The sequence below is a fragment of the Marmota marmota genome, unplaced genomic scaffold (genome assembly GCF_001458135.2).
Source record: "Marmota marmota marmota unplaced genomic scaffold, marMar, whole genome shotgun sequence".
Classification (NCBI taxonomy): domain Eukaryota; kingdom Metazoa; phylum Chordata; class Mammalia; order Rodentia; family Sciuridae; genus Marmota; species Marmota marmota.
In genome coordinates this window covers 649396-676433 of record NW_026000185.1, presented here as the reverse complement: position 1 = coordinate 676433, position 27038 = coordinate 649396, and the positions used below count along the sequence as shown (strand labels likewise).

The following is a 27038-nucleotide window of genomic DNA, read 5'->3' as shown; positions in this document are numbered from 1 at the left end:
ACTCCGCATCCCCAGTTCAAAGCTGGGAGAATGAGCACCACATGCTCGCTTAGGTAGGGGTCCTTAGAAGGTGCTCATTGAATGCTTAGGACTGAATCAAAGAAGGAATAAGGTCGTATTCATACAAGGTACGTAATAGATAACTGTAGAGTGAACAAAACTCAATGATGGGTTTTGTTTTGTGGTCAAGAAATATGTGGCAGTAATCTGGCTGTAATGAAGGTGAGAACAATCGCCAGTATCACAAACGTTTTGAGTGCCTGCCACAGCCCTGGATGTGGCCTAGATCATTTGGTCATACTGTAGTCTGTATAATAACGAAGATCTCCCTGATATTTTAAAAGGCTGTGATATTTAGCTCTTCTGCCTGTACCTTTTAATTTATTTATTTGAATAATATATTCTCCCTATTGAAATGATATAAAAGACGACGTGAGGAAAGTCTCTCTCCTACCCATGTCCTGTGGGCACCCAGTTTTACTCCTCAGGGGCAGTCAAGGTTAGATTATACGTTCTTAAGATTAAAAGGGTGAAAGCCAAGTTTTCTCTCTTTTTTCTAAATTTACACTCCTGGTTCCAATCCCCAGACACAACCTCAGTACAGGGTTTCATTATTTCCTTCCAGAGAGTCTCTGCCAGGAGTTTTTAACCAGGGATGATCCGCCCCCCCTGCCCCCCCCCCCCCAAGGGTATCTGGATAGGTCTGGAGATTTTTGTTGTTGTTGGGACTGAGGGGAGGGTGTGCTATTGGCATCTAGAGAGTGGAGGTTAGGACTGCTACTAAACACCCTACAATGCACAGGATGCCCCACAACAAAGAAGACCCGTAGTGTCCAGAGTGCCAAGATTGAGAAACCCTGTCCTATGCATGCATAAATGAGTAGATACAAATGTGCATACACACTCTCCTCATGCACACACAGTAGATTCCCCACACTGTGCTCCACCTTGTTGCTGCCTTTGCATTTTTAAGCAAGATCGCAGGCGTGCCTAGTCCAGCTTTGCAAGGTAGTTTGAATACCCTGATTCCTAAAGCTGTTCCTCTGACCACTGGGGAGCAGGGTGGAGAGCAGGACCGTCTCGACTCAGAGCTGCTGCTTTGCATCCTGGCAGGTGCGGCTTGCCTCTGGCTCCTGTGGCTTCTCTTTCCTAGCCCCACACCTGTAGACCTGCTGTAGCAGCCAGCATGCTGAAACCACCACAGGGCTTGGCGCACATTCCAGTGATGGAATCTCCACTTCTTTGCCAAGTCCTGGTTGAGACAAAACTCGCTGGCCCTCGCTGAAGTGTTGGGACGGAACCTTCTAGTCTTAGTATAATTGAATTTGACCCCAGCTTGCCTGTGGAGCGGAAGGAGTGCGCTGGTTTGGCTGCTCCTCCCCACATTGCTCCGCTTGGCTGGATTTGCCTTCAGCCAGCTCTGAGGGATGGTCTTGCTTCAATGTCTTCCTTCAGAGGAAGAGCAGCTGGCCAGGTAGGCAGCAGTCTGAAGGCAGGCCAACCCAGCGGAGAGTACCTGGGAAGAGGGCACCTTTGGACTCACGTAGCCCAGCCTATTGTTCCTGGTCAGAGAGGGAGGGGTTGGAAGACTGCACTCCTAACGCAAGTCCCTTCTCGCCCTTTCTACCAGGTCTTCCTGATCATACATCACGCACCGCTGGTGAACTCCTTAGCTGAGGTCATTCTGAATGGCGAGCTGTCTGAGGTGTATGCCAAGACTGAGCAGGACGTTCAGAGGAATTCTGTGAGTTGCTGGCTTTGGGACTGTCTTTTGACCTTGATAAAAGCCATTGCATGTTTTGTTAATCCACGTTTCTCTAAAATCAGAAACCAACATTTTGCTTACACAGCAATGGTGATGCATAAGCTGATCTGTGATTCAAGAATCTAATCAGTCTTGAAATGCTTACCCAGGAAATTCTGGCTCAGGTATTTATGGTGGATTGATTGATCATGTGTTATTGAACAGGGATCGTACACTCTGGGCCTGAGATTGTGTATCTGTGAGGCACTGTTATTGGGGCAGGATGAGATGAGAGAATGCCCTGTCCGAGGCACAAAGACCCACAGAGGTGAGGCAGTGAGTGTCGAGGAATGACAACGGCGCCGCGTGCGGGCTTGGCGAGTGCTGGGTTGCGTGCAGGCTGAGCATTTCACCTCTCTGTGCGGCTGCTCTCCACCCCTGCTGCAGTTGTTCTTCAGGAATGGGGACACATCTCATGTTTCCGAACAAGCTGAAAATCTGCCTTTTTATGTAAAGTCTCCCAAGTTTTAAGTTATCAACAGTGTGTAGACTAAGAAGAGCATGCTTGTGGTCTGCAGGAGCCTTGGAGTTATACTCTGTATGCTGCCAAAGCCAGTGTACCCGATGGTCGGGGTTGTGACGACTTCTGAGTCTTCCACTTGCCCCTGGTGTTTCTTTTTCTGTCATCCCTCTTACCGCCTGCTTGAATGGCCTAAGGTCCAGCTGCCTCTTCCCACCTGCCCTGTGCTCTACCTCCGTGCCTCTGCCCTCACCAGACCCACACCTGGAAGGCCCTTTCCCCTGATTTCTGCTCATCAGAGCTTTCACCCCTCTCAGCTCGCGGCAGGCTTCGTGTCTGTTGTCACGTCGCTGCAGCATGGGCTCGGTGTAAGTGCTGGGATGAGCACAGATTGTTTCATAAAAAGCCTGTTTCCTGAGAACTCTCTCTGCAGCCAGGTGCTCAGGCAAGAGACGTAGGTTAAAGGGCTGGGCCGGCCTGGGGTTAGTACCTGTGTTGTCATACCTGGACGAATGGGTAGAACGTGATCCTGCACAGGAAGAGTCATTGCTGCAGGGAGTACAGTTACAGGAGGCCCCTGCCCTTCTGGGTTTCCTGCTGTGCAGTGGTCTGGCCAGGCCATTTTACTGTTCAGGGGAGCATTAGGGCCTCTGAAAATGTTCCCAGGAACTTTCCTTCCTTGGCGGCGGTGGTAGTGGTATAGCCAAATTGGGGCCTTTTTGTGGCCTGTCCCATTCTGGCTTGATTCATTCAACAAATGCTTATTAAGTCCTTTCTTTGGGCTGTCATGCTGTTTCTGGAGGATATACCAAAGCATAAATGGTTTCTGTCACATTGGAGCTTTACAATCCAGTAGGAGAGACAGATGTGGGTCAAATATGTAAATAAATGTACTCTCTCGAGTTTGTAAGTGCTCTGAGGGGAAGGAGAAGTATTGGTAAGAGGGTGGCATGGCAAGTGCTGAGCAGAAAAGACTCCTGTAGAGGTCTGTCTCCGACATCCCATGGTGGTCAGGGAGCTGGAGGCCCTTCCCTGCAACTTCCTAAACCAGCTTCACTAAACCAGTGCAAGCCACAGGAGGCTGAGTCGGCAGAATCGCTGGGTCATCCAGTCAGAGCAGGCAGTACCCACCAGCCGGGTGACCTGGGCAAGTAGTTTCACTCCACTTAGACGACAGGGAGAGCCAGCCCCAGAACTGTTGGTGAGGGTGAAGACGTGTTCCAGATCTGTCCAGTGCCCAGCAGGTTGCAGCGTTGCTCTTGTACATTCCCAAACCTGGTTTGATCTTCACAGCGTTTAAAAGAAAAAGTTATGAATTACTGATATTAAAATTTATGAAGTTTCACATTGGAGTACAGATTTCTGGAGCCTCTTGAGATTCGGAAGATCTGGTCTCCATTACGCATGTGTTTTTTGCAGGAAGCTTCACGGAGTTGCCCCCCGACCCCCGTCTGATGAGACATGTGTTTGCCATTAAGTTTGCCTTGTCCCCACCCAGCCTGCTGCTAATTGACACTTTATTTACATTGTAACAATTCAAGCCGCATCTGGTCCCTCTGGACTTTGTTGTGGCATGTGATTTCCAGGCCCGGCGAAGCTGCCCAGGGTTCCTCACAGACTGTTGGCGTTGCAGTGTGGCTCAGACTTGGTGTCGCAAGGATGCGTTCACAGACCTCTGGGGTCTGGAGGTCATAGAGGGCTTTAAATCATGGCAGGAACATTTAACATGAGGTCTATCAACAACGCTCTGGGTGCAGACTGTGTTGTTGCTGCAGGCCAGTGCTGTGCAAGGCTCCGGGACCGTTCACCTTGGGGTGCGGTGCGCTTTGCACGTGCTGCAGAGACTTGGTCCCACTGAATAATGCCTGCTGCCTGCTCCCTCCCCAGGCCCTTCACCCACGCCTCGTTCTGCTCTCGGCTTCTGTGAGTTGGGCGGTGTCAGGTGCCTCGTGTAAGAGGAGTCACAGTGTGTGTCCTCCTGTGTCTGGCCTGTTTCACTTAGTGTGTCCTCAAGGCCCATCCAGGTGTCACCTGTGGCAGAAACTCCTTTTTGATTTTTTTCTCCTTAAGGCTGGTATTGCATCATCTGTGATACCTATCTTCTTTACCCACTCGTCAATGGACGTGCAGGTTTTTCAGTGGAGTTTTTTACTAAGATGATTGTAGATTTGCATGCAGTCTTCAGAAACTGTTCCTCAGCTTCCTCCAGTGGTGACATCTTGGGGAACTCGAGTAGGGTAGCCAAGCAGGATATTGATGTGACATTCTGGGTTTGCAGTGGAGGCAGAGGCCCATGCGGGTTTCTGGTGACTGCTCAGCCTGGGACACCTGCTCAGGTGCGTCCTCCCGTCAGAGGGAGTGTGGGAGACAGACCTGCCCTTGTGTTGGCCTCTTCTTGGAGTGGACGTCCCGTCTCTGGTGTGACAGATCACTTTTGGGACACAACTGCTGGTTGGGATGGATGTCTGAACTGAAAATGAGGCTTTCGAGTGTGGAAGGAATTGCCAGCCAAAGTGAAAGTGCAGGCTTTCTCCTTCCGGTTACTGCCTTTCCCCAGGTGCGAGTCAAAGCTGGTTGTATTCTGATGACTGCAGCTGAAATTCGGGAAGAGCATGCATCAGGTGAATCCCCCGTTGACTTGCTTGACAGTGGTCCTGTGCCACTCACCTCCTTCCCTGTGAGCTCTCGAGAAGAGTCTCCTATTGTTTCCTGCCTGACTCGGATGTGGTTTGATCAAACTTGTTTTAGTTTCTTGGTCTTTTTTAACCTACTTTCTCCTTCTCGTAATTTGCAGATAAGTTACTGGTATTGCTTCATTTTTACCAGCACAGACCTCTCACAGAACCAAACCAAAATTGGAGAGAGAGAGAAGCAGAGTTATTCAGAAGGGCTGTAATTCAGGGTTAAGTTGGTTAGATAGATGTCTGATTGAAATTCATCTGTGCATTAAAATCATATGGTTCCTGCTAGGGGATTGCCTGGTTGAGCAGAGAGCGAACACGAATTCTGAAGCTGACATCTCAGTCTTGTTGCAAAAAGAATATAAATTAAAATTTGGCACATACCTCGTTACCTCTAAGTGCGTTTTGTTTTGCTTTTGCACTTTTGTGTGTGTGTGTGTGTGTGTGTGTGTGTGTGTGTGGTGCTGGGGATTGAACCCATGGCCTTCGGCATGCAAGGCAAGCTCTGTACCAACTGGGTTATATCCCCAGCCCTCTGTAGGTGTTTTTTTAAAAAGGATTTTTTCCTATCCCGGGTTCCTGCAGACCAGTTTCCTTGGTTGTTGCATTCCTTTGGCACATGCCTGCTGTGTCCTGGTGCTGACAGATTGGGGATATGGTGGGACACAGCCAAGGTACAACCCCCACCAGCCCTGGCTTCCCACCCACTGTCTGGCGATGCTGTTGGCCGGGGCCACTGTGGGCTTGCACGAGTGCGCAGGAGGTGCTCGTTGTGGACGTGAATGAATGATGCAGGGGGTGGAGTGGTGGCAGAGTCATAGGGGTCTCATGACCTCTTGGTGATGCCTCTCAGAGCAGAAGTCACTCTGAGCCTGTCCCTTGTGTGCTGTCTTCTCCAAGGCCAGGTTTAGGGGACGAATGTCTGAGAGAGTTCCTTCTGGTGCCGTACCACATGCCCCCATAAGAGGCAGCAAGCCCTCTGGAGCCAGACTGCTGGTGCACTGGATCCTGCGTGCGTGTCGCCCTGGTGACGCCTCTGGGCCTTGGTCTCCTCCTGCTGCCATCTCTGCATTGAGGACAGACGTGGCTTCCATGGGTGAGGCCAACATGCTGTGCGTGGTGCTGTTCCGGGGCTGGCTGAGTCCGTCCAAGTAGGTGTGTCCTTGTGATAGTCGTCGTGGTGTCTGAGGCTGCGCAGTGACCCTGCCACCCCTCCACTTGGGACCTCGCCTCAGGACTGGCAGGCTGGTCTGGTCTGATGAACATGGATGCCCACGCAGTGTACCCCTCACGAGGCGCCTCGTGGGCAGGAGGGAGAACTGTCCCCAGTGACCACGGTGACGAAGACCCCTGGTATTCAATGTTGAGTGGTGGCGACCAAGACCCCAGGGGGTTCTCTGCCCACGACGTAGCCGCCAGCTTTCACCTTGGGGGAGTGCCGATGCTCACTGCTCGCACGTGCCCCACGCTGCTGGACTGTGCGTGAGCGCTGAGGGTTCTGGGGCGGAAGAGTCTTGCCTGTCCCCGAAGGAGGACATCAGCTGTCTCTCTCTGGGTGTCACCTCAGTTGGCCTGGGCTCCGAGAGTGAGCGTTCCCCTCAGATGTTAGCCAGTTCTCTGTGTGACAGCGCCTGGTGATGGGTGCTTCACCCGGGAGTGGCGTGTGGAACCAGGGACTAAAAAGGAGTGGTCTTGCTTCTTTGATTCAGAGCATTATTAACTGGCTAGGGTCCCTTGTCACTGCCCCAGGGCTCTTTCCAACCTGGCTTCATGTCCAGTGGCAGCTGGGTCTCCCAGGCATGGAGTGCACCAAGCCGCAGTCCAGCTGGGATTGGAGGCCCTCGTTTCGGTGGCCCTCACTGTACTCTTAACCCCCTGGTGGTCAGTGCTGATCTGGGACGTACCATTCTTCTCCTGAAAGAGCCAGGAGGCCTCTGGGAGAGGTTGTGAATGCTGAAGGGGGAGATGGACTCTGTAAATCCAGGACCCAGCGACCCAGTCACAGACGGGCCCCGGGAGAACGAGCTCTCCTGGGTATCCTGCCGTTGTGCGTGGCTGTCCTGGGCTAGCCCCGGTCCCTCAGTGGAGCTGCAGCTCCAAGGCACCGTTATCCCAGATAACTACTGAGTGTGGCCGCTCTGCTTCACCTGTGAGGGGGCGCGACAGCGTGATCTCAGAGGGCGGTGGCGTCTGCAACCGTGTCTCTTCCGGAGCAGGAGGTGGGCTAGACTGCCAAGAGGAGCCCACAGGGTGGGGGCTCTGGGAGGAAGCCGCCTAGCCAGGGCTGCAGGTAACTGGGACTGAAGGCCACCGACAGAGGAGGGTCAGCATCTCCACATCCCGGAGGAGTCGGCAGGGAAAAGCAGAGTGGGCAAGTGGGCAGGGAGGGCCCAGGGGGTGAGAGGCTCTGGGTCCCAGACTAGAGCTGGAACGTGACCCTCTGCCTGGGAGGTGGCTCTGAGGCGTGAAGTGGACACACAGCGTCTGCTGAATGGAATTTGCCCAGTTTGCTCTGAGCCCTGGAGACTTCGTCTAGCTTTTGGCTCAAACCAGGAAATCAAGGGTGGGGACAGACAAATGAGGCACCCACCACCTCTTGTGTTCACGTGCTGGGTGGGGCTTTGCTAGTTTCTGTTACCAGGTTGGCCTCTTAGGACATTTGTGGTCTTTAACTAGCCTTTGCATCACTCGAAAGGTGGGTCAGCACTGGTCATCTCTGCAGCCAGGACTGGGGTGTCTGCCGTGTGCCGTTGTAGGCACTGGAGGTACACCAGGAACAGAAGAAAGACCCTGGCCTCATGGAAGGGACAGAGGAAGGTAAAACTGGTCGGAGGCATCATCACAGGGCTGGTGAGGAGCGCTAAGAGAGCAGTGGCGAGGCCAAGAAGGGACATGGGCAGTGCCAGGAGGCTTGGGTGGTACAGTTCTCAACAGGTGACCACGGTTGGCCCTTCAGAGTTGGGAAGGTGGCATGTGAGCATAGACTTGAAGGGAGAGATCCATGGAGGTATCTGGAAGAAGAGCATTTTGATAAAAAAAGGAACAGCCCTGCAAAGCCCTGAGACGGGAGGTGCCTCGTGTGTTGGAGCAGTGTGTCAAGGGGTGCCAATTAAAGGGTGAGGCCCGTGAAGTCACGGGAGCCTTGTAGGCCTTTGGAGGATTCAGGAATTGGTGTGGAGAGAGATGGACACCGTGTCTCGTGTCCCCAGTGATTGGCATGGTTCCTGCAGTGAACATTCATTATCTTAAGATGACAAGTGTCAGTGGAGGAGTGGCGCACACATCTCTGAGCCGCAGAGACCCAGTCCTAGACAGTGCCAAAGTCCTCAAACCAGGACACCTGGTTTTGCTCTGGGCACTGGATGGGAGGCCTGGCAGGCTGCCCATGGTTGAGGGGGGCCGCTCTGCTCACTTCTTGGAGCCACCTGCCCCTTTTGAGTACTCCAGCACATTTCATGAAAGCAGGGTGGTAGTGCTGGGAGTCGCTCTTCCATGCCCAAGAGCAGTGCAGCTTTTATCCTGAGAGCAGCAGGGTTGCCCTGCAGCGTCCTGAGGCCAGGTGAGTGGCAGGTCCCTGCTGGTCTAAGATGAGTCGCTGCTGACCGCTGGCTGGCAGCCTAAGCAAGCTCAGGATGGCTACAGCCTCCTGTGCAAAGAGAACATGGAAAGGCTCTTCTCACTCCAATCATTCTGCTCTGGGTGACGCTTTACTTTGGGCTGCCTCCTTCGCTGGGAGAGCCGCAGCAGCACTGTCTGCTGAGCACAGGCCGGCCGGCTCCCCCCACTCCCTGCCCTGGCCGTTCTTGGGCACTCGGGCATTGCAGGCTGGTGCTGCGCAGGCCACAGGGTTCCCGAGGAACCGCACCCAGCTGTGCTCGGGCCCTCTGGAAGAGGGGGCAGATGGGCCTGAGCACGTCCACCCAGGCTGTGACCTGGGTCTGGGAACCAGCCAGAGACGGTTTGGGGAGGTGATCTGAAGGAAGTCCTCCCTAAGGAGGTGGCCTTGTGCCTGAGAGCTGAAGGACAGGGGCCAGCCCTGCCATGATTTGAGTGTGAGAGTCCCTGGTGGGAGTGAGTCGAGTGTGTGCAGGGCCAGAAGAGAGGCCCTTCAGAAAGTGACCGGGTCGGGGGCGGGGGGCTTTTCATTGTGCCGAAGGTGGAAGCACTTGTTTGCCTCCATCTTCTTTCACGCTCCTCATCCTGTAGGGAGCGAGGAAGCCCAGGCTCCCAGGGTTGAGTCATCGTTCCTTTGGGCTGCAGGTATCTAGCCCCAAATCCCATTTGGTTTCTGTTCGTGCCTTTTGTCCCTATCTACAGCTGAAGCACGAGACGTTAGGGTGTAGCTCTCTGGTCTGTTTTCAGGCATAAAGCTGGGCCATTGTGACAAGAGAATAAAATATAGTAAAGTACTCTTTCTCCTTAGAGAGAAACACCACGTGAGTTCTCGGCATGTCCTCCTCTAATGAGAGCGAGCTGCTCCCTGGTGTGATTGAAGAGCCTGCTGGGTGCCCGTGGGGTCTGGAGATAATTCCTCCCACAGGTGTTGGCTGGCTCTTGATGCCGTGCCAGAGGCAGTGCTCGGCTCGAGGGGCATGGAGAAGACCAGCTGGGGTGAAGGCACGGGGATGAGGAGAACCCCCTGCAGCCCCCGACACGTCAGAGACGACTTCCCAAGAAGTTCACAGAAGTTGGTCTCAGAGTCCAAGGGCCGAGCATGGGCCGTGGAGTCTGAGTTCTGAGAGTCTGTGCTGATTCCAGATAAGGGGCATTTCCCGGGTCTGTGTCCCTGCAGATGCAGTGCCCCTGATAATGGGCCCGCCTGTGGAGGAGAATGCCTCATGCCTCGTTCTTCCTGTTGGTGGACCTAGTCTGTACCTTCTCACCTTCCCACTCGAGGGGTTTTGTTTTCCCCATTAAATAGGGCAGCGTTATCAGCTCACCTGCCCAGTGGCGCTGCAGTTGGGCACTCTGGACGCGTGTGTGGGCTTTGCTTCAGCAGCCCTGCGTCACTCTCGCTTTGGTGTGCAACACAGACTCTCACATATCCCCAGCATTTGTTCCATTTGATATTTGCTTGCTGATTCCCTCATTCCAGAATGAGAATAGCCTCCCCCGCCATAAATATTGGTTTGGACTCCTTCAACAGCCCCTTGCAAAGCCCTGCACTGAGTGCCGTTGGTTAGGAGTGGTATAACCCCGGGTCACCATGACCCCTCTGATGCTTAGGCCCTGGGTATATGGAATTAAAACGTGAAAGGAGGGCTGAGAGTACAGGTGAGAGGCAGAGCACTTGCCTAGCACGCGTGACACCCACAGAATCTTGTTCTGTCGCGCTGCCTGCTCTCCAGTTCACATGAGATGGACCTGGCTTAGTCTTTTGACAGTCCTTTGGGAGGCTGGCTTGACAGTGGATGACATTGCAGGTGCTGTGGAAGGAAGTGGAGGTTTGAGCAGCTCAGCAGGATCCCTAAGTGCGTGAGCACTGGAGCCAGGCTTCCTAGATCCCATCCTGGCTCTACTTGTCACCAGTGGGAGTGACACGGGACAAGTTCCTTGTCCTGAATAGCCCCCTTCCTGCAGGAATTCAGTGTTTGAGCGTAAAGTAAAACAAGGTGTGAAAGTGTTCCGAGCATTACCAGGCATTGTTAAGTGCTCGCCGAGCATCCAGCGTGGTGGTCATTACCCGGAGAGAGTCTGTGGCTTCTTGGCATCTCTCAAGGGAGGGGCTGGTGTGATGGTGTGGAGATGGAGGGGCAGGTGATGGGGAGTAGCCGGGACTCAACCTAGCACCCATCTGAGTGGACGGGCCCTGAGCTGGCGAATCCTACCGGGACCTGGTGCTGTTTACCCTGCCAGTCCTAGCCCCTGAGGCTGGGGATTGGAAAGGTCATCCAGGAGCTCAGAAGTACCACAGAGAGGCCAAGTGTAGTCCACCAGCAAGCCAGAAGGCCAGAGGACAGGAAGTTGCTAGAAGCTGGAGAGTGAACTTTACAACAAAGAATGGGGTTGCTTTTGTAAAAGGTAGCCAGTCCGCTGCCATTGTGTCCATCCCGTGATCTCTTTGCCAGGGGGCTAAGGTCAGTAAATATTTCTCAAGTGCCTGTCCCAGGTATTAAACCAGTCATTTAAAGAAATATTTATCTGGTACAGTATGATATTTCAATACATGTATCGAAATACATGTATTGCGTTTCCATACAATGCATACCAATTAAGGCAGGGTAATTAGCATTTATGTCTTTTCAAGCATTCTTTCTATGTGTTGTCATCTTTGGATGCTTCTAGTATTTTGAAATGTAAATTGTTGGAGGCTGTAGTTACCATCCTGTGGTATAGAACACCACAACTGATTCCTCCTGTCTGACTGTATTTTGGTACAGATTCTCTTTCTCCCCTCTCCCCTCCCTTCCCAGGCTCTAGTGACCATTGTTCCACTCTTCTAGCATCCACAAATAAATGAGAATGTTCAGGATGTGTCTGTCGGTGCCAAGCCAGGCGTTTTTGCAGGCGAGATCTCGTTTTAGCTCATATTGACCTGTAATGGAGCCACTCTTGTCTCTGTTTTACAGATGAGGAAGCCGAGGCTCACAGGTCAAGTCCGTTGACTAGAAAGTGGGCCTGAGATTCAGAGCTGGGTCTGCCTGATGTTGGCATGGCTCTGTCGGTATAGCCTACCTCTTTTCTTAAGGGAAAGCCTTTCTCCTGCTTGGTGTGATTGAAGAGCAGAGCCTTTTGAACAAAGGATCCAAGTTGTTCCTTAGAATGCTGGTGGACCAGGCCCTGGAGAGCCTGGTTGTGGGAACAACCCGACATGTCCACGCGGGGTCCCAGGACCGTGCAGCCTCCCCTCCCTTCCCTGCCCACTGCCTCCTCCTGACCCCAGCCAAGCTTCATCCCCAGGCAGCCTGCCTGTGCCTCCCGTCCCTGCGCCTGGCCATTGCCTGTCACTGCTTCCTCTGTCCCCACCATACCCCCTGAGTAGGCGCTCAGAAACCTGTTCAAAGGGTTGCGCCTATGGGGCGCTCAGGCTGGGTCACCTGGACCCTCTTCTGAGCCATGCATGTCTTGAACCCCTCTGCAGTCAGTGCATTTCAGCAGCTGCCGCTGAGACTGCCTCGCTGGTCCTGCACTACCACCAGACTCCCAGGAAGTCCACACAGCTGTGCATCTGCTGTGTCCAAGGACACCATCACTGTCACCAAGAGCACCAGCTCCAGGTGGCCCAGGCCATAGGAGACATAGAGTGGGAGCGCCTCTTCCAGGCACACCTGACAGACAGGTTCCAAGCTGGCCCCTCCTGTTCTCTACCTCCTGAGGTGCTGGTGAACTCCCGTTGACATTCCAGACTCAGACCTGTTGCGGTCCCTCTGCAGAGTGCCCCTGCACACCCTGCGTGCCCAGCCGCAGCACACACCGGTTCCTTGCAGAGCTTGCCGTTCCTGCGCGAGCCTCCTTCCCGGCAGCTGCGGGGCTGTGCTGCAGTGTGTACGGCAGAGCTTACCTGCCCTGCCGCCGCCCGAGTCCTGCAGGGGGTGGGGTGGCTTCCTGTGCTCAGCCAGTGCTCAGCGACAGATGGGTGAGCCTCTGGTGCCCAGCAGACCAGGCTCCTCCCGAGGTTCAGCTCGCTCCCAGCTTGTGTTAGGGCATTGTTCCAATCTATTCACAGTCCTCTAGCTGAGCCTTTTTTTTTTTTTTTTAATTGAGGGCTAACATACACATAGTAAACTGCATAAAAGTCTAGTAAGCTTAGTGCACTGCTTGATGCTTTGTTATTCATTTGGTCATACCTGTGTGTAAAATGTAGTGTACGGCTTGATGATCTTGTACACATAATTACACTGGTGTGTAATTTGCACCCCATACAGCTCCTCCTCAGTCCCTAACGCCCCTCCTCACCACGGTAATTACTGTTCTGACTTCTAAAGGTGCTTTTTAAAACTTTTGGGTTTTTAAGAACTGTGTTGATAAATATGACATTGAATTTGCCATCCTAACCATTTTTAAGTGCAGAGTTCAGTGGCATTGGACACGGTTTTTAAAGGTGTGTTTACTTTTCGGTGGCACTGGTAGTCCTTTCTCAGGGCCGAACAACTGCGTGACATTGAAGCAGGTAGGGTGGAAAGTGAAAGTCCCCACCTCCGTGTCTTCCTCAGAGAGAGCCGCTGTCTTCAGTCTGTCCTTCCAGACCTTTCTCTGTGCATTTTCATGCAAAGATCTACCAACCATGGAACACGAGATGCACATCGGTGTCCGTGTTTCACCAACCATGGAACATAGTTTCTCTTTTTCAGCAGGGCTGGGGATGGAGCCAGGGCCTCCACGCGCAAGGCAGGCGCTCTGCCACTGAGCTCCTTGCTGACCCCAAGGGGTTCTTCCATAAAGGGCATTGCTGACTGCCACAGAGCTGACTTGCTGTGCGCGTGCAGCCTGTTCCGGTCTCTCAGCTGCGCACACAGGCCAGGCCTCGCAGGGAGCACTCGTGGGACTTCTCTCTCACCAGTGGCGTCTTTTGCTTCACCTCCTCCACCCTGGCTCCCAGGCCTTGCTTGTCCCTCCTGACCCTTGTCCCTGCCGCTGTAGAGGGTGCTCCCTGATCCCCATCCATCCCGCATTCCTTGAGAGGCCTTGGGCACGGTCTGAGGAGTTACCTTTCCCAGAGTGTTTGTCCTTTAAAAGCCAGGACCAGAGCCTGGGCTGGAGGGGCGGGAGGCTGGGGAGGGCCGCCGCAACCAGTAGGCAGGTGCAGGCCCGGCAGGGAGCAGTTAGGCCCTTGGGCCACCATCGAAATTCCATTCGTGACTTTTAGCTGGCCCCAACTCCAGAAGCTGCCCACTGAGCTCAGGGTCCCTGTGTTTCCTCTGAGCAGGAACGGTCACAGGTCTCTGCCTCCGTTCCCAGCCAAGTGGCACTAGCTTCTCTACGATGACTGTATGTTTATTAAGGGGGAGATGCCAGCTTCTTAAATACAGAAGAATGAAAAGGAAACAAAAATTGCACAGAACCCAATGTCCAGCTAACCATTGTCAAATTAAAAAAGAAAAGACACTGTGTGTACGTGATCAGAAATTTCAAACCAAATGAAAAAACAGAGTGCTTGTGTGGTGTGTGCACCCAGTGCCTGACTTCTCTCTCCCCAGAGGTGAAATGTCACATTCTTACGCCTCTTTCTAGGAACAGCTGTGCTTACGTCACTGTGTGTAGTCTTTGAAAAGCTCTCCTGAAGGGACCTCAACACATGCCTGTTCTTGCCTGTTCACCCTGGCACCGTTTCCGCATCAGTCCACCCAGGAACAGAAACCCTCCGACTTCTTAACATCCACATGGATCTCTTATCTACGGATGGATGGACCATAATTTCCTTACCACGCCCCAGTCGATGGACCTTTAGTTATTTCCAGCTGTTTACCGGGTGGTTGCATTTTTAAAGATCTGAAATTTCCCCAGAAAGCATGTCTTCCCCTCCACCCAAACACCTGATCGTCAAGAAAAACTGATCCTTTTGGAAAGTTCTGAAATTCATTTTTACAGTCAATTTTTTTCTTTTTGATAAAGGCAGAGAAAAGAAGGTGGTAACTGTCACTTGGGATTATTACTGTTTCACCACTCTCTGGGGGATTTTCCTTTTTTTTTTTATTTTCCAGTGCTGGGGATTGAAAACAGGGCCACATATATGCAAGGCAAATGCTCTACCACTGAGCCACATCCCCAACCCTGAAGACTTTATATCCACGTTTTCATTTAGTTCTAGAAGGTCAGAATGATTTGCTACCTATTTCAGACAAAGATCGTGACTGGGCAGCTGGTCTGGGGTTCGGGCCACTCTGATGGCCCCAAGCCCTGCTGCACTTCCCTCTGTTCCTCCAGCTGTTCTGTACAGTCCTGTGTACACAGGGCTCTGGAAGGGCTTCTCCATCCATCTGTGTGAATTTCTGCTCCTCTTACTGGGGGCAGGGGGTTGCTGTGCACTTGGCCTTGGTTTTCTGTGTCTGCAAGCTCTGACCATTGCATGGCATGCTCTAAAATTCTCGGGGAGTAGGTGGTGACGGGAGGAATCTAGTCTTAGTCCTGGGGCCTCACCGGTGGGTCAGGAGAGGGTGAGGGGCACCCAGGGCTGCATTCGATCCCACAGCATCCTCAGCGGGCTCTGACGGATGCCGTCTGTCAAGGAGTGCACGCTCTGAATGCTGTCGTCTCTGGCCTCTTGGTTGTTGGCATCTGTGATATGCTATCTGGGTTTCCTGGACAGAAGAACCATGTCTCAATTGATTTGTCATTTTTGTGGTTGACTAATACAAAGTGGGTAAATAAAAATGAATGTTTGGATTTGGATGCTAATTTAGCTCTCAATTGGGTTTTGTTTTGAGTATTATTGAAATTAATCTGTGTGCCTTGAGCACATACCACTTGTTGGCAAGGTATAGTGGCCCTGGAATACAAATGGTTTCTCTTTGGGGTACGTTCGTAAGATGGATGATCCACATCAAGGTAATGGAAAAGTGTATTCTAAATCTTTTTTTTTTTTTTTTTCCTTAATGACAAAATGGTGTCTGAAGCTTATCCAGAGTTTAGAAAGGGAGAAACATTTCAATCAAAACCCTGCACTAAAAATCAGTTTCCTTTCGTCTTAACTCCTTTCTAGACATGGTTGATTTGCATGTATATATTTTTCCTTTTTTTTTTTTTTTTAAGGTCTTGCTATGTCATCCATGGCTGGCCTTAAACTCTTGGGCCCAAGCCATCCTCCTGCCTCAGTCTCTGAGCCTGGGACTACAGGTGCCGCAGTGCCCATCTATATGCATATATTTTTAAAAGAATACTAAGCTGAGACCTGGGTTTGAGTTTCTGACGACACGGTGCTATTTTAGGCAAGGCTTGGGCTTTGGAGTCGAGCAGCCTGGGTTCAGAATCAGGCTCTGCAGTTGAGTGGTGGCTGACATCCGGCAGGTTGCTGAGCCTCTCAGGCCTCTATTTTCTCAGCTTTGAACTGGACTGTGTATCGTGGTGGTTAGGAAGATCGCGATACAGGAGAATGGGGTATGGATTATAGGTGACAGGGGCCTTCCTCATTTTCTGAGAGGGCCCTGTGTCCTCTCGGAAGAAGCGTCTTCTGTGGAGAGGACACCTTTGTGTCACTGATGCTAGGGAGAGCCCGCACATGGCTGCCTCCAGGGAGCCTCGCCTTGTCTGTTTGTTGTTTATTTTCACAACAGTGAGGCAGGTTGATGTACCATTTCCTGTAGTGAGAGACAGTTTCTTCTAAAACAGACTTACCGGGCTGGGTTTGGGGCTCAGCGGTAGAGTGCTTGCCTAGCCTGAGTGACACACTAGGTTCAATCCTCAGCACCACGTAAAAAATAATAGATAAATAAATAAGTAAAATAAGGATGTTGTGTCCATCTACAGCGCGCGCGCACACACACACACACACATTTATATAAAACAAAGATTTACTTAAACATGGCAATGTCATCGTGCTGTATGTAGCAAAGACGCAGGTGGTGCAGATGGTATGTGTTTAGATCTTAGCTCAGCTGCTGCCAGGCTCTGTAACCTTGGGTAGATCACTTAGTGTCTCCGACCTTTGCCTTCCTTATCTCTAAAATGAGGACAACTGCACTCTCTTAAGGGGTGTCATACAGTTTAAATGAGGCAACACAATCAGAGCCGTAGAGCAGCTTGTGTACGGCAGACACCTGGAAGTGTGAGCTGGTCTGGCGAAACACAGCAGTTCTGATGGGGATAGTGAGCAGTAAATGGCAACTGGTGCTATTTTTGATTTTTTGATGATGGTAACGATATTAGTCATAATTCTAGACCAGGAAGTAGCATTTGTTGTTTAGGAGGCAGAAACTGTGGAGCAGCTTGCAAACATCCATCAAGATCCCAGTGTTCCAATTAATGGGTTCCTTTCTTGGACTCCTAGGCCAAGCCCAGCATTCGGTGCTTCATTAAACCCACTGAGTCCCTGGAGCGGTCCCTTGAGATGAACAAGCACAAGGGCAAGAGGCGGGTGCAAAAGAGACCCAACTACAAAAACGTTGGGGAGGAGGAGGACGAGGAGAAGGGGGCTGCCGAGGACGCCCAGGAAGACGCCGAGAAGGCTAAAGGTACAGAGGGTGGTTCCAAAGGCGCGAAGACGAGTGGGGAGAACGAAGGTGAGTCCCCAGCCGCACCACTCTGCGCCGCCCGCCCCGGCTGCCGCTGGCTGGGTGCTCTCTGCTACTCTGCTCCCTAGTGTATGTCCATGGACACCTCTGTTCCTCTCTGATGCCCACCAGTGCACCTCGTTCTGGACAGTCCAGCTGTTTGGAGCCAGCTGTGGGCTGTGTCACAGCAGATCCAGCGCAAGTCCACCTCATGGAGTGGGAAACCTGGAGCAAGGTCTCCCCTCTGTAAAAAGAGGGTCACAAATAGTGTCTACTTTGCAGTGTGACTCTGAGAATTAAAAGAACTAACGCAGCGATACAGGCTGTATCCCAGCAGCTCAGGAGAGTGAGGCAGGAGGATCTCAAGTTCAAGACCAGCCTGAGCAATTTAGTGAGACCCTGTCTCAAAATAAAAATTTAAAAAGGGCTGGGGACGTAGCTCAGTGGACACCCTGCTGGCCCCACCCTGCTGGCCCCACTGTGATTTTCTTAGCAGTTGTCAGTGAATGCAATGATTGCAGGTCACCCTGGTGCCACCCAGATCCCTTTCTGAGACTGGGACCTCTGGCCTGCTTTGGTTTCTGATTAAAGTGTAGTATGGGGAACCTTTGCCAACAAATGTCACTTTGGTGGGGAGGTTGAGGGGCAGACACAAAGCAAGCCATCTGTATTTGCTTATTTGGGTCATCTTGTAATTTTTTTTTTTTAACTTGGAAGAAAGTTGTCTGTTTCACCTCTTGGTTTAGCCATCACCGGATAGCCACACTGGGGGGAAACGGACACTTCACCTCAGTTTGTACACTGTGTTCTTTTGCATTTTGTCTTGGAAAGATGCTCCTGCCTTTGTTCCAGTACTTTTAAGGGATGCTGTCTCGCCAGCCCTCGGCTCTGACTAACAGTGATATGGACAGGGCAGGCTTGGCCCCCAAAGCATAATCAGTTAGTCAGCTGGGTGGCCCAGTCCCTGCGAACGGGAATGGCCAGCCACCTCAGCACGCTTGGACTGCGGGGATGGGAGGGAGGGCTCCCTGCCACCGAAGCCAGTTGCCCTGTGGAGGGCACAGGGGAGAGTTTCACCAGCCCCCAAAAGAGGCTTTCCAGGAGGCTACTTGGCCACATTGTGCCAGATGAGCCAGAAATTTCCCCACAGGCTTACAATGGGCAGTTGATGCTGACTCCAGAGCTCAGCTGGGTGACATCACAGTTTTGCTGCCTTCCTAATTTCTTGAACACATGAATCATTCCAGAATGCGGTGGTCCTGCCATCATCCCCCTGGACTCACGTGCATAAACACGGCGTTCACGGCTCCATCCTCCTGGGCAGCAGCACTTCCGCTCTGGAGCTTTCTGAGTCCCGTGTGTGGTCTCTCAGTTCCGCTGTGTTTGAAGGTGCAGGTGGTCAGTGTCTCTCCTTAGACTAGAATTTGGACACCCCCCCCCCCACAGCTGTTAATTGCTGTGACTTGGAAGGCGGTCAGGCCCACGGGTGCCGCTCATTCATGTTGCAAACCAGAGGACAGGGTGGCCAGGCCTGGGACAGGTGTCTATCCTACTGTGGCTACTCTGATAAAATCTGGGGTGTGTTCCTCAGAAGCCAGGGGCATGGGTGCAGGGCCAGAAGAAACAGCAGAGTCTCCCCCAGAAGGCCCACTAATTCTGGGCACTCCCTGCCCCTCTGATGTCCGTCTCCTCTCTCCCTTCCTGCGTTGAGGTGGGTATGTGGCTTATTTTCTTCTCCGTGTTATTTCTTCTCTAGCAAGCTCCTTTCGTTGTCCCTGGATCTCTAAGAGATGGTTGACAATCTGGTTGTGAGACTCTTAAAGAGATACTGGCACTAACCCCCCATCTCTGCCACCCCCATTCTAGTAGTGAAATCTTTACTTAAAAAGACAGCATAAAACAGGCATGTGTCACGAGGTTCAGTTTTTCCATGACCTGATTTGAGTGTGGCATTAATGTGTTTTTTAAATTGTAGCACCCAGAATTCACACCTCCTCCACGTTTGAGCCCAGACGCGGACGCTGTGTGAGGTGAATGTGCACCCCTGGCCCGTCCACTCCATCCCCAGTTTGCAAAGAGATGTGCTCTACCTCAGTTCCCAAGTAACGAGTGACTCATTGTGAAACCAAGAAATCACAGGGCCCCTAAATTTGCAGAAATCGAGTATTAAAAGGAAGAAAAGGGATGTCCTGGTCCCTGTAGCTAACAGAGTATTCACGCTGTCCAGGAAGCCCAACATCCCAGGGTGCTGGCTTCTCTCTTAGTCACCCTTCAGCCTGAAAGGACAGTTCTCTCGTTTGGGATTTACTCAGAGTAGTAACCTCATAGGACACCTGAGACAAGGGATTGGATCGTGTGAACTTCTTGTTCCAACAGCAGGGCTTGGCTTTGGCTTCTTTGCCGTGGACCAGGCGGAAGTCCACTGTGCGGGCTTCTCTTCTCCTGGAACTCCAGCAAGGGCATGGAGAGAAGGCAGCTGGAATGACTGCACCTGCCAGGCCCACGGAACTCAGGGTCCCTGCAAATTTGGACCCCCAGCTTTGCATCCTTCTTTTTTTCTTCAAGTCTCCACTAGAATTGGATGGAACCTTACCTCATTGCTGGCTCACCTGGTGAAGACTGGTGGTATTCTGATTGAGTGAGCCAGGGACTGTCGGGAAGCTGGGGTCTGAATCCCAGCCCTACCCCTGCGCAGCTCTGTGACTCTGGGCTAGGCATTGCCTTCTCTGTGCTTCTCCACTTGTGGAGGGGGCTATCTCATGCCCAGGCTTCAGGCTATCATAGAGCATTCACCCCACAGGTTTTAGCTTATGGTTCAAGGACACTGTATTGGAACCCTGTCCAAGATGCAGGACCGGGTGAAGAACTGAAGGGGCATTTGAGACTGGTTGGGTGGGTTCTGTGCCTAGATCCCCAGGCAATTGCCGTGGGGATCTGTCACTAATAAATGAAGCATGTGGTTATGAGTGTGTGACAGAGTGGGAAGATGGGGGGAGAAGTGGGCCCGGCGTGATATGGAGCCGTGGGTGTCAGCTCCTGCAGTGGATTTAACTGGTGTGAGGCGGAAGATGGAAGGTGAACTAGGGTCACCCGTGAAGAACAGCTTCCCAGAGACCGTTCTCAACCCAATCCCCTGCTCAGTCGGAGACTCTAAGAAGCAAAGGAAGGGTCTCCCGTACTCTCAGTGCAAGCAAACGCACTTACTGTCAGGGACCATTTGCTTCCTGAAACTGCTCCAGAGCCAGCCAATAGCACGCAGTCCTCCTCTTAATTCTGGGGTAACCAGCAGTTCATCCTCCCTCCCCAGCCTTCCTCGGAAGGCCCCTTCCCTTCTCCCTTCCCTCTTCCATGGTCATCTCGCTGCGATTCCTGATGTATAGTACCCAGAGGCCGATTGAGAAATCCTTGAATTTGTAAATTCAAAGGCCATTGGGAGGTCATGCCTGCCACGTCCCTGACAAGCACTTCATCTACCAAATGAAGTCGGGTTAGAACATGTCCCCCTGGGAGAGTTGACGGGTTGTGCTGTGATGTGGAAGGCCGAGGAGGGCACCAGAGCCGTCACATCACGAGGCAGAAGTCATTGTCCGTGGGTGCCAAGGCCCCCGGGCCTCTTCTGGCCTGCACGGCCTTGCCCGGACGGCTGGTTGAGAGATGGGGCTTTGCTGCCTTTTAAGACACACGTCCAACGTCAGGTTGGCCGTCTTAGCCATTTTAAGTGTGCAGTGGTGCCCGAGGGTTATAAATCTGTCACCACCATCTCTCTCCGGAACTCTCTTCTTGCACAACTGAACCTCTGTACCCAACAGATGCCCCATCCGCTGCCCCCACCTGTGGCAGCCACTGCTCTACTTTCCATCTCCTAGACTTTCCACTCGAGGGGCCTCACCTAGGTGGACTCATATGGTGCTTGTCTGTTGCTGTTCTGGTTCGTGTTTTGTTTTTGAAATGGAAATATTTTTGCTGATCTCGGTAATTAAAAAAGGAACACACAGGTGTTGTTCTTATAAACACTCAAACAGCACAGAGGGATGCAGAGCAGAAGGTTGACGGCCTGACTCTTGTGCTCTCGGCACACTCCCCTCCACCTGCTTGTTCGAGGAACAAGTTACGTCCATCCTGTCCCTTTTCTCCTAAAGTGTCAGCGTGCGTTTGCTGGGTACGGTGTCGCCATTCTGCACCACAGTCACGGCTTCGTCGTCCTCCCTTCTCTCCGTTTTTCTAGTGGTGTGTGTGGGAGTCCAGGTTGGTGGTGCCTTCCCTTGTCGAGTCTCCAGCCTCTTACCTCTGGAGCCCGTCCCCGCCCTGGCGTCTCTCTCTCTGTGGATTGGTTTCCCTTTGTGCTGGGGAGGGAGCACAGGGCCCTGCATACGCATCACGTGCTAAGGTGACCTGTGCCCCAGCCCCAGTGCTGACTGTTTTGAAAACTGCAGACCCCCCGCTCCTTTGTGCCGTGAGGCCTGACGTTTCCTGTGATTAGACTGTGGTCCTGCATGCTTGGCTGGAGCGATGCCCGTGTCCTTTCAGGGTGTCACATCAAGAGGCACATGGTATCCTTCTGTCTTTTCTGGTGATGCTCATTTTGGTCACCTGGTTAATGTGTTGCAAGCTTCCCTACCACGTAATAACTTTCTCTTTTTTTTTTTTTTACAACTAGTAAGCAGTCCTGGGGGACAGTTTGAGATAATGCAGCTCTTCACAATTCCTGCTTAGCTTTGACATCCGTTGATGGTTCTCCCCTGACCCAGTCTTCACCATGACGATCACAGAGTGACGGCTCTGCAGCAGCAGACTGCTCTCCGTGTTGGAAAGTCTGCCTTGGTCACTGCGTTGTGCGAGGTCCCATCTTCTCTTATTTACTTTTTAAGGTCATGGTCTTCATCTTTTTAATGGTTTATATTTCATTGCTCTATTTAATGATTTTGGTGTTTAAGTCGCCCCAGACTGGGCCCATGGGGACCTTCCCAGCTGGCTGTGTGTCCTTGTGGTGAGCCCCCTTGCCTTCCTGGCCTGTGGAGATCTTGCACTTCATCTTGCACCTCGTCTGCTCATTCTTGCCATTAGCCACTTCTCTGGAAAGCCCTGTTTCCTTTCAATGGGCAGTTGAAAGATCTGGCACCAAGTGTTCTCATTGCTACTGGGACGTCTTTGCGTTGTGGTCCTTTCAGAAGACCGAGATGGGACATGTTACAAAATATAAAACTGTGAAAGTGTATAAAACAAACACAACTGAGCCAAAAGGTGTGTTGAAAGCAGTGTGTCCCCCTCCCACACGCCTTCCATCTCACCCCTTCTTTGTCTGCAGTCTGTCTTCTGTTTCTTTCTGTGAGCACGAGTGCGTCGAGGTGGCTGGTGTCCGTGCCAGCTTGCCCACAGGGCCGTGGGCTGTGTGTGCGCTTTCTGCTCGGCAGTAGCTCTGGAAGTCCCTCTCTCCCTCCACAGGGCTCTTCCCCATTCCTTTAACAGCTGCGTGTGCCTGTACCGACCTCTTTTGCAGGACGTTTAGGGACTTTCCAGTTTTTTGGGGTTATAAAAATACTGCATTAACTACCCTTGTACACATGCATTTTCCTGTTGTTGAAGGTGTATCTACCAGATGAATTGCTCCTAGTGGGTCTGCTAGGTTGAAGGTTGGAATAGTGATTTAAACTTTTCTTTTAAACTGCATTTAAGTGGAAAAAGATAGCTGAATAAAATGATCAAACAAGCTGTGCAGGCAGTGCACCTGCAGGACAGAGAGCACACAGGCAGACGCGTGGAGGTGTGGGGCTAGGTCACGCTGCAGCCCCACGCTCCAAAGCAGAAGTGACTCACCTTGCGACCGAGGTCAGGTGGACCCCTCTGAGGGTCTGTCATCAGCCCCAGGTCCCTGTGGAAATCAGTCCACATGAGCCCACTGAACTGCTCCTTGGTGGCAGCAGTGTGGCACGTGGCCCCTGGGAGGAAAGCTGGGCTGCACCAGCACAGGGACAGTGTCGGCAGGGACAAGTGGGAGAAGGGGCCCAAAAGGCAGCACAGAACCACGCCAGACCTGGTGCAGCATGGCAAGGGGGTCGTCAAGACCCTAAATCATCAGCCAGCCTGGTCCTCTCCAGCATCCTCTTCCAAAGATGGCTGTGGTGTCCCTTTCAGAGCAGTGAGAACCTGGGGAGACCCTCCTCGCAAACCTCCTACCTGCCCCTTCTGCACCTAGGTCGCATTTCACCCGTAGGTGAGACCTGCACCTTAAGAGTGTTGAATAGCATTGTTCAAAACGGCTGGGGGTGCGGGGGCTCAGGGGTAGAGCACTTGCCGGTCACGCGTGAGGCATTGGCTTCGAGTCTCAGCACCATGGAAACATAGACAAATAAATAAATGACAGATAAATAAAAAAACGGTATTGTATCCATCTACAACTAGAAATAAAAAATTCTCCCTCATCTGGAAACTGATCTGAGAGGAACAGCTCCTTCCACAGCTCTGCTGGCTTGAGGGCGAAGGTGGGGTGCCCTGGGAGCGCCTGGGGGGCACAGCTGAGATTCACAGACCTCGATTTGTGTGGAGAGGGCCTTGTCCTGGGCCAGGGCGTGATGTGGCTCAAGGGGGCTAGTTTTAGCTTTCACCCTGCATTTTTAGGGGTGAGGGGTGGGGACAGTCCCGGCTTTGCCACACATGAAGCTGTGTCAAGAGCCACTGGACATCCGGGCGCTGTTCCTCAGATACAGTGTCCAGGTTTGGACCAAACCAGTGGTTTTCAGGCAGATTTTTGTGAAACCCCAGGATTCCAAAAAGGGTCGTTAGTGGAGTGCCTGAGGCATCCTGTGGGTAGAAACATTTGGCATCCACCGGCTTCCACCTGGAGCAACCTGCTCTTACCTGCCGTCATGGCAGCAAGCCCTGCAAAGCTGTCATTCAAATTAACATGGAGGGACTGAGGCTGTGTTTAGTTGTGCATTTGCCCAGCATGTGTGAGACCCTGGGCTCCCTCCCCAGCTCTACAGAAATACAAAGGTTGAGCTCCTTTTAAAAAAAAGCCAACAAGCACTGGATAGATGAACTTCTCTGCCCCAGACTTCTGGTGTGGTCCAGGGAGATTAAAAGATGCAAGGAGGACGGGTGGAGGCTTGGCCCTTTCACCAGGGACTGGGGCTCGCTGCTGTGACCTTGAGGAGTCCTGGGAACTGTGTTCCCACCATGTCAGCCAGGAGGGGCAGGGCTGTGCCTGGGGAAGTGAACTTGAAGCCCAGGGGAGATGGCCTGTGGTGGCTGGTGAGGTCAGCGGTCGGCAGGAGGCTGGCTTCACAGTTTCCCTGGTAGACTTCCGATGTCTTTGATGGCATGCTTTATCAGTAGATGCAAACACATATGAGATCTAAGCCTGCATCTCCCAAGAGCATATAGGTGTATTCATGGTAAATCATACATATTTGTATCACTGTGCTAATCCTATGTATGGCTTAAAACACACAAAGTAGCCATATCAAGGATGAGGACAGTTAAAGCGGTAAAAGGAGCTGCTAGCTAGTGAGTCATCTTGCAACCCCTGGGGCAGCCGACCCCACTGGAGAAGCGGGGGTGGCCGGGCGCCACGGGCGTCTGGGCCAGGAGCGTGCAGGGAGCGGAGGAGCTGTTGTGCTTGCACTGTCTGGGCTGCTGCTGACCCAGCTTTCTCTGAATTGGCTTTTTCCTTAAATTTACCCTCACTCAAGTGTTAATATGCACCAAAGAATGACTTTCTGTACGGCTAGAATTTTCTTAAAATGCCCATCAAAAACAAAAACAAAAACAACAACAAAAAAAACTCTGAAACCATATAGACAGAAAGTTTGTCCAGAGACCACTTAAAAGTCATTCTTGGCTCTCAGCGTGTAATGGGGACCACCCCGTGGGAGCCTCTCATCTGTGGCATTGCCTTCAGATCAAAAGGGCAGGGTATTCTGGAGAGTGAGCCTCCCAGAGACCAGGCCCGGGGCAGGTGTGTGGCCTGCACGCCCCAGGGGCTGCACGCACAGTCCCACTAACAGTCCAGGAAGAGTGGTGGGGTCAGATGTCTCCTGGAAGAAAACTGTGTGCACATCCATCACAGATCTGAATCAGCTGTGGACCGCCCCTGCCACACGTCACAGCCACAGTAACACGTTGCCCTGCTGACTGCCGAAACTTCCTTGGGCTCCGTCAGTGCAGTCATCCATATGTCCACTCAAGAGAGAGTCACTGTGCACCTGTGCTCTGCCAGCCCCTAGGTTAGGCTCTGGAGATACGGGAAGAACAGGACAGATGGGACGGCTTCTCCTGCGAAGCCTCAGTCCACTGATAGTGAACAATGGAAAAACCAGATAATATAAAATCCAGGTAGTTATAAAAACTAAGTAAAATCAAAGTAAAGGTGGAGAGGACAAATCCCCTGGGTAGAATAACTGCAAATAGTTTATGTGGACACCCAAGGAGGTAGAACACAGCTCCACTCTTTAAACGTGGTATGGAAGAGAGGAAAAGGAACTTGGCAGTGGGGACACTGATGAAGGTTAGCTTGTTAAACGCGCAACAGCAACATCAGCATCTTTAGCCATGTTGCTAGTGTGTCCCTTGGAGACGACGCTGTGAGAAGCACACTTCTCTGTCATCTTCCTCTCCCCAAACCTCACCTCAGTCAAATTGTCAGAAAAGCATCAGGTCAACCCAGGATGAGGGACTTCTTAAAGTCCCTGATCAGACTGCCAAGGTCTCAAGATCAAGGAAAATCTGAGAAAGTGTCAGGCCTAGAGGATTTACCCCTGACAAGGTAGGAGGGACCCTACCACAGAGTAGGGCTGGGGGCCGGGGCCAGGGTAGAGGCACTTGCCTAGCACGTGTGTGTGAGGTACTGGGTTCAGTCTGTAGCACCACATAAAAATAAATAAAATGAAGGTCTTGTGGTCATTTAAAACTTAAAAAAAAAAAGTTGGGAAAAAGAAATGAAATCTGAGCAAAATATGCAGCTAATCATTTAAAAGGAAGTAAATGAAAAGCAGGTGGAAAGGACATCTTGGGAAACGACATTTGAGCTGAGCGTCAGAGGGCGTCACTGAGTCACACCTGTGCAGAGAAGACCAAGGGCAAGAGCCTCTCGGGCAGAGGGAATAGCTGCACAGAGACCCTGGGGCACAAGAAGCTTAGGGCATTGAGAAGCAATAGAAAGCTGCCTCACCTGGAGTGTGGGGTGCCCACAGGGCGGAGGTGGAGGGGCCAGCCGGGATGCCCTGTGAATTTTACCCGGAATAGAGTGGACAGGCACCAGGAGTTTCAGAACAGAGATTGACATCAGCTAATTCCATTTACAAATCCCTCAGGTTGGTGTGGAGAAAACAAGGGGTCCAAGGAAGGATGCAGAGGCCAGCTAGGAGGCCCGAGGGTGGGGGCCACGGTGGAGCCCCAGGTGCACTCACTCAGCCCCTGGAAACAGCCCAGGTTTCTCTCCTCGTCTCCCCCTCCCCAGCTCGTCTCTCCCTCCCCATTGCGTCTCCTGTTATGGGGGAAGCGGTCTGTACCTGCGTTCAGACACTGGCTGAGAAAGTCCTTGTCCTCACAACGAGGTTCTATGGCAGGGACCCCTGGAAGCCCAGCTGTCCACCTTTAGTTCCAGATGTTTTTCTCTAGAGGTCCCCAGCTTTTTCTGAAAACAGAAATGCACATCATGCTTAAGTCGTTGCTATACGTCACTCGGAAAATGTGAAATGAGGTTCCTAGCCTCCCGGTGCCTTCCAGAAGGAGAGCGGAAAGGAGGACACAGCTCCTGTGTGCTGTCGGCAGCTTCACACGCTGCCGTGGGTTGGTCAGGTCTTTGTAACCACATGTCCTGTCTTCTAAGCTGCCGCAGATCCTTTGGGAAGGAAATGTGGTATCGATAAAGTAAAATACCTTTTTAAAATCATGAAATAAAATAAATGATTGCAAATAGTATTTTGTTGTTCAGATTAGGGTCATGTTTC

At 52.1% G+C, this 27038-nt stretch overlaps 1 protein-coding gene across 1 annotated transcript in view; it reads left to right on the top strand.

Annotated features, from left to right (window-relative positions):
* Positions 1–27038, top strand: part of Clec16a (C-type lectin domain containing 16A) — a 186260-nt gene that overhangs the window by 39178 nt on the left and 120044 nt on the right. Inside the window, exons 11-12 of the mRNA XM_048790048.1 lie at positions 1631–1744; positions 16869–17100. Of these exons, the coding sequence (XP_048646005.1) occupies positions 1631–1744; positions 16869–17100 (346 nt within the window). The remainder of the gene's footprint in view (positions 1–1630; positions 1745–16868; positions 17101–27038) is intronic.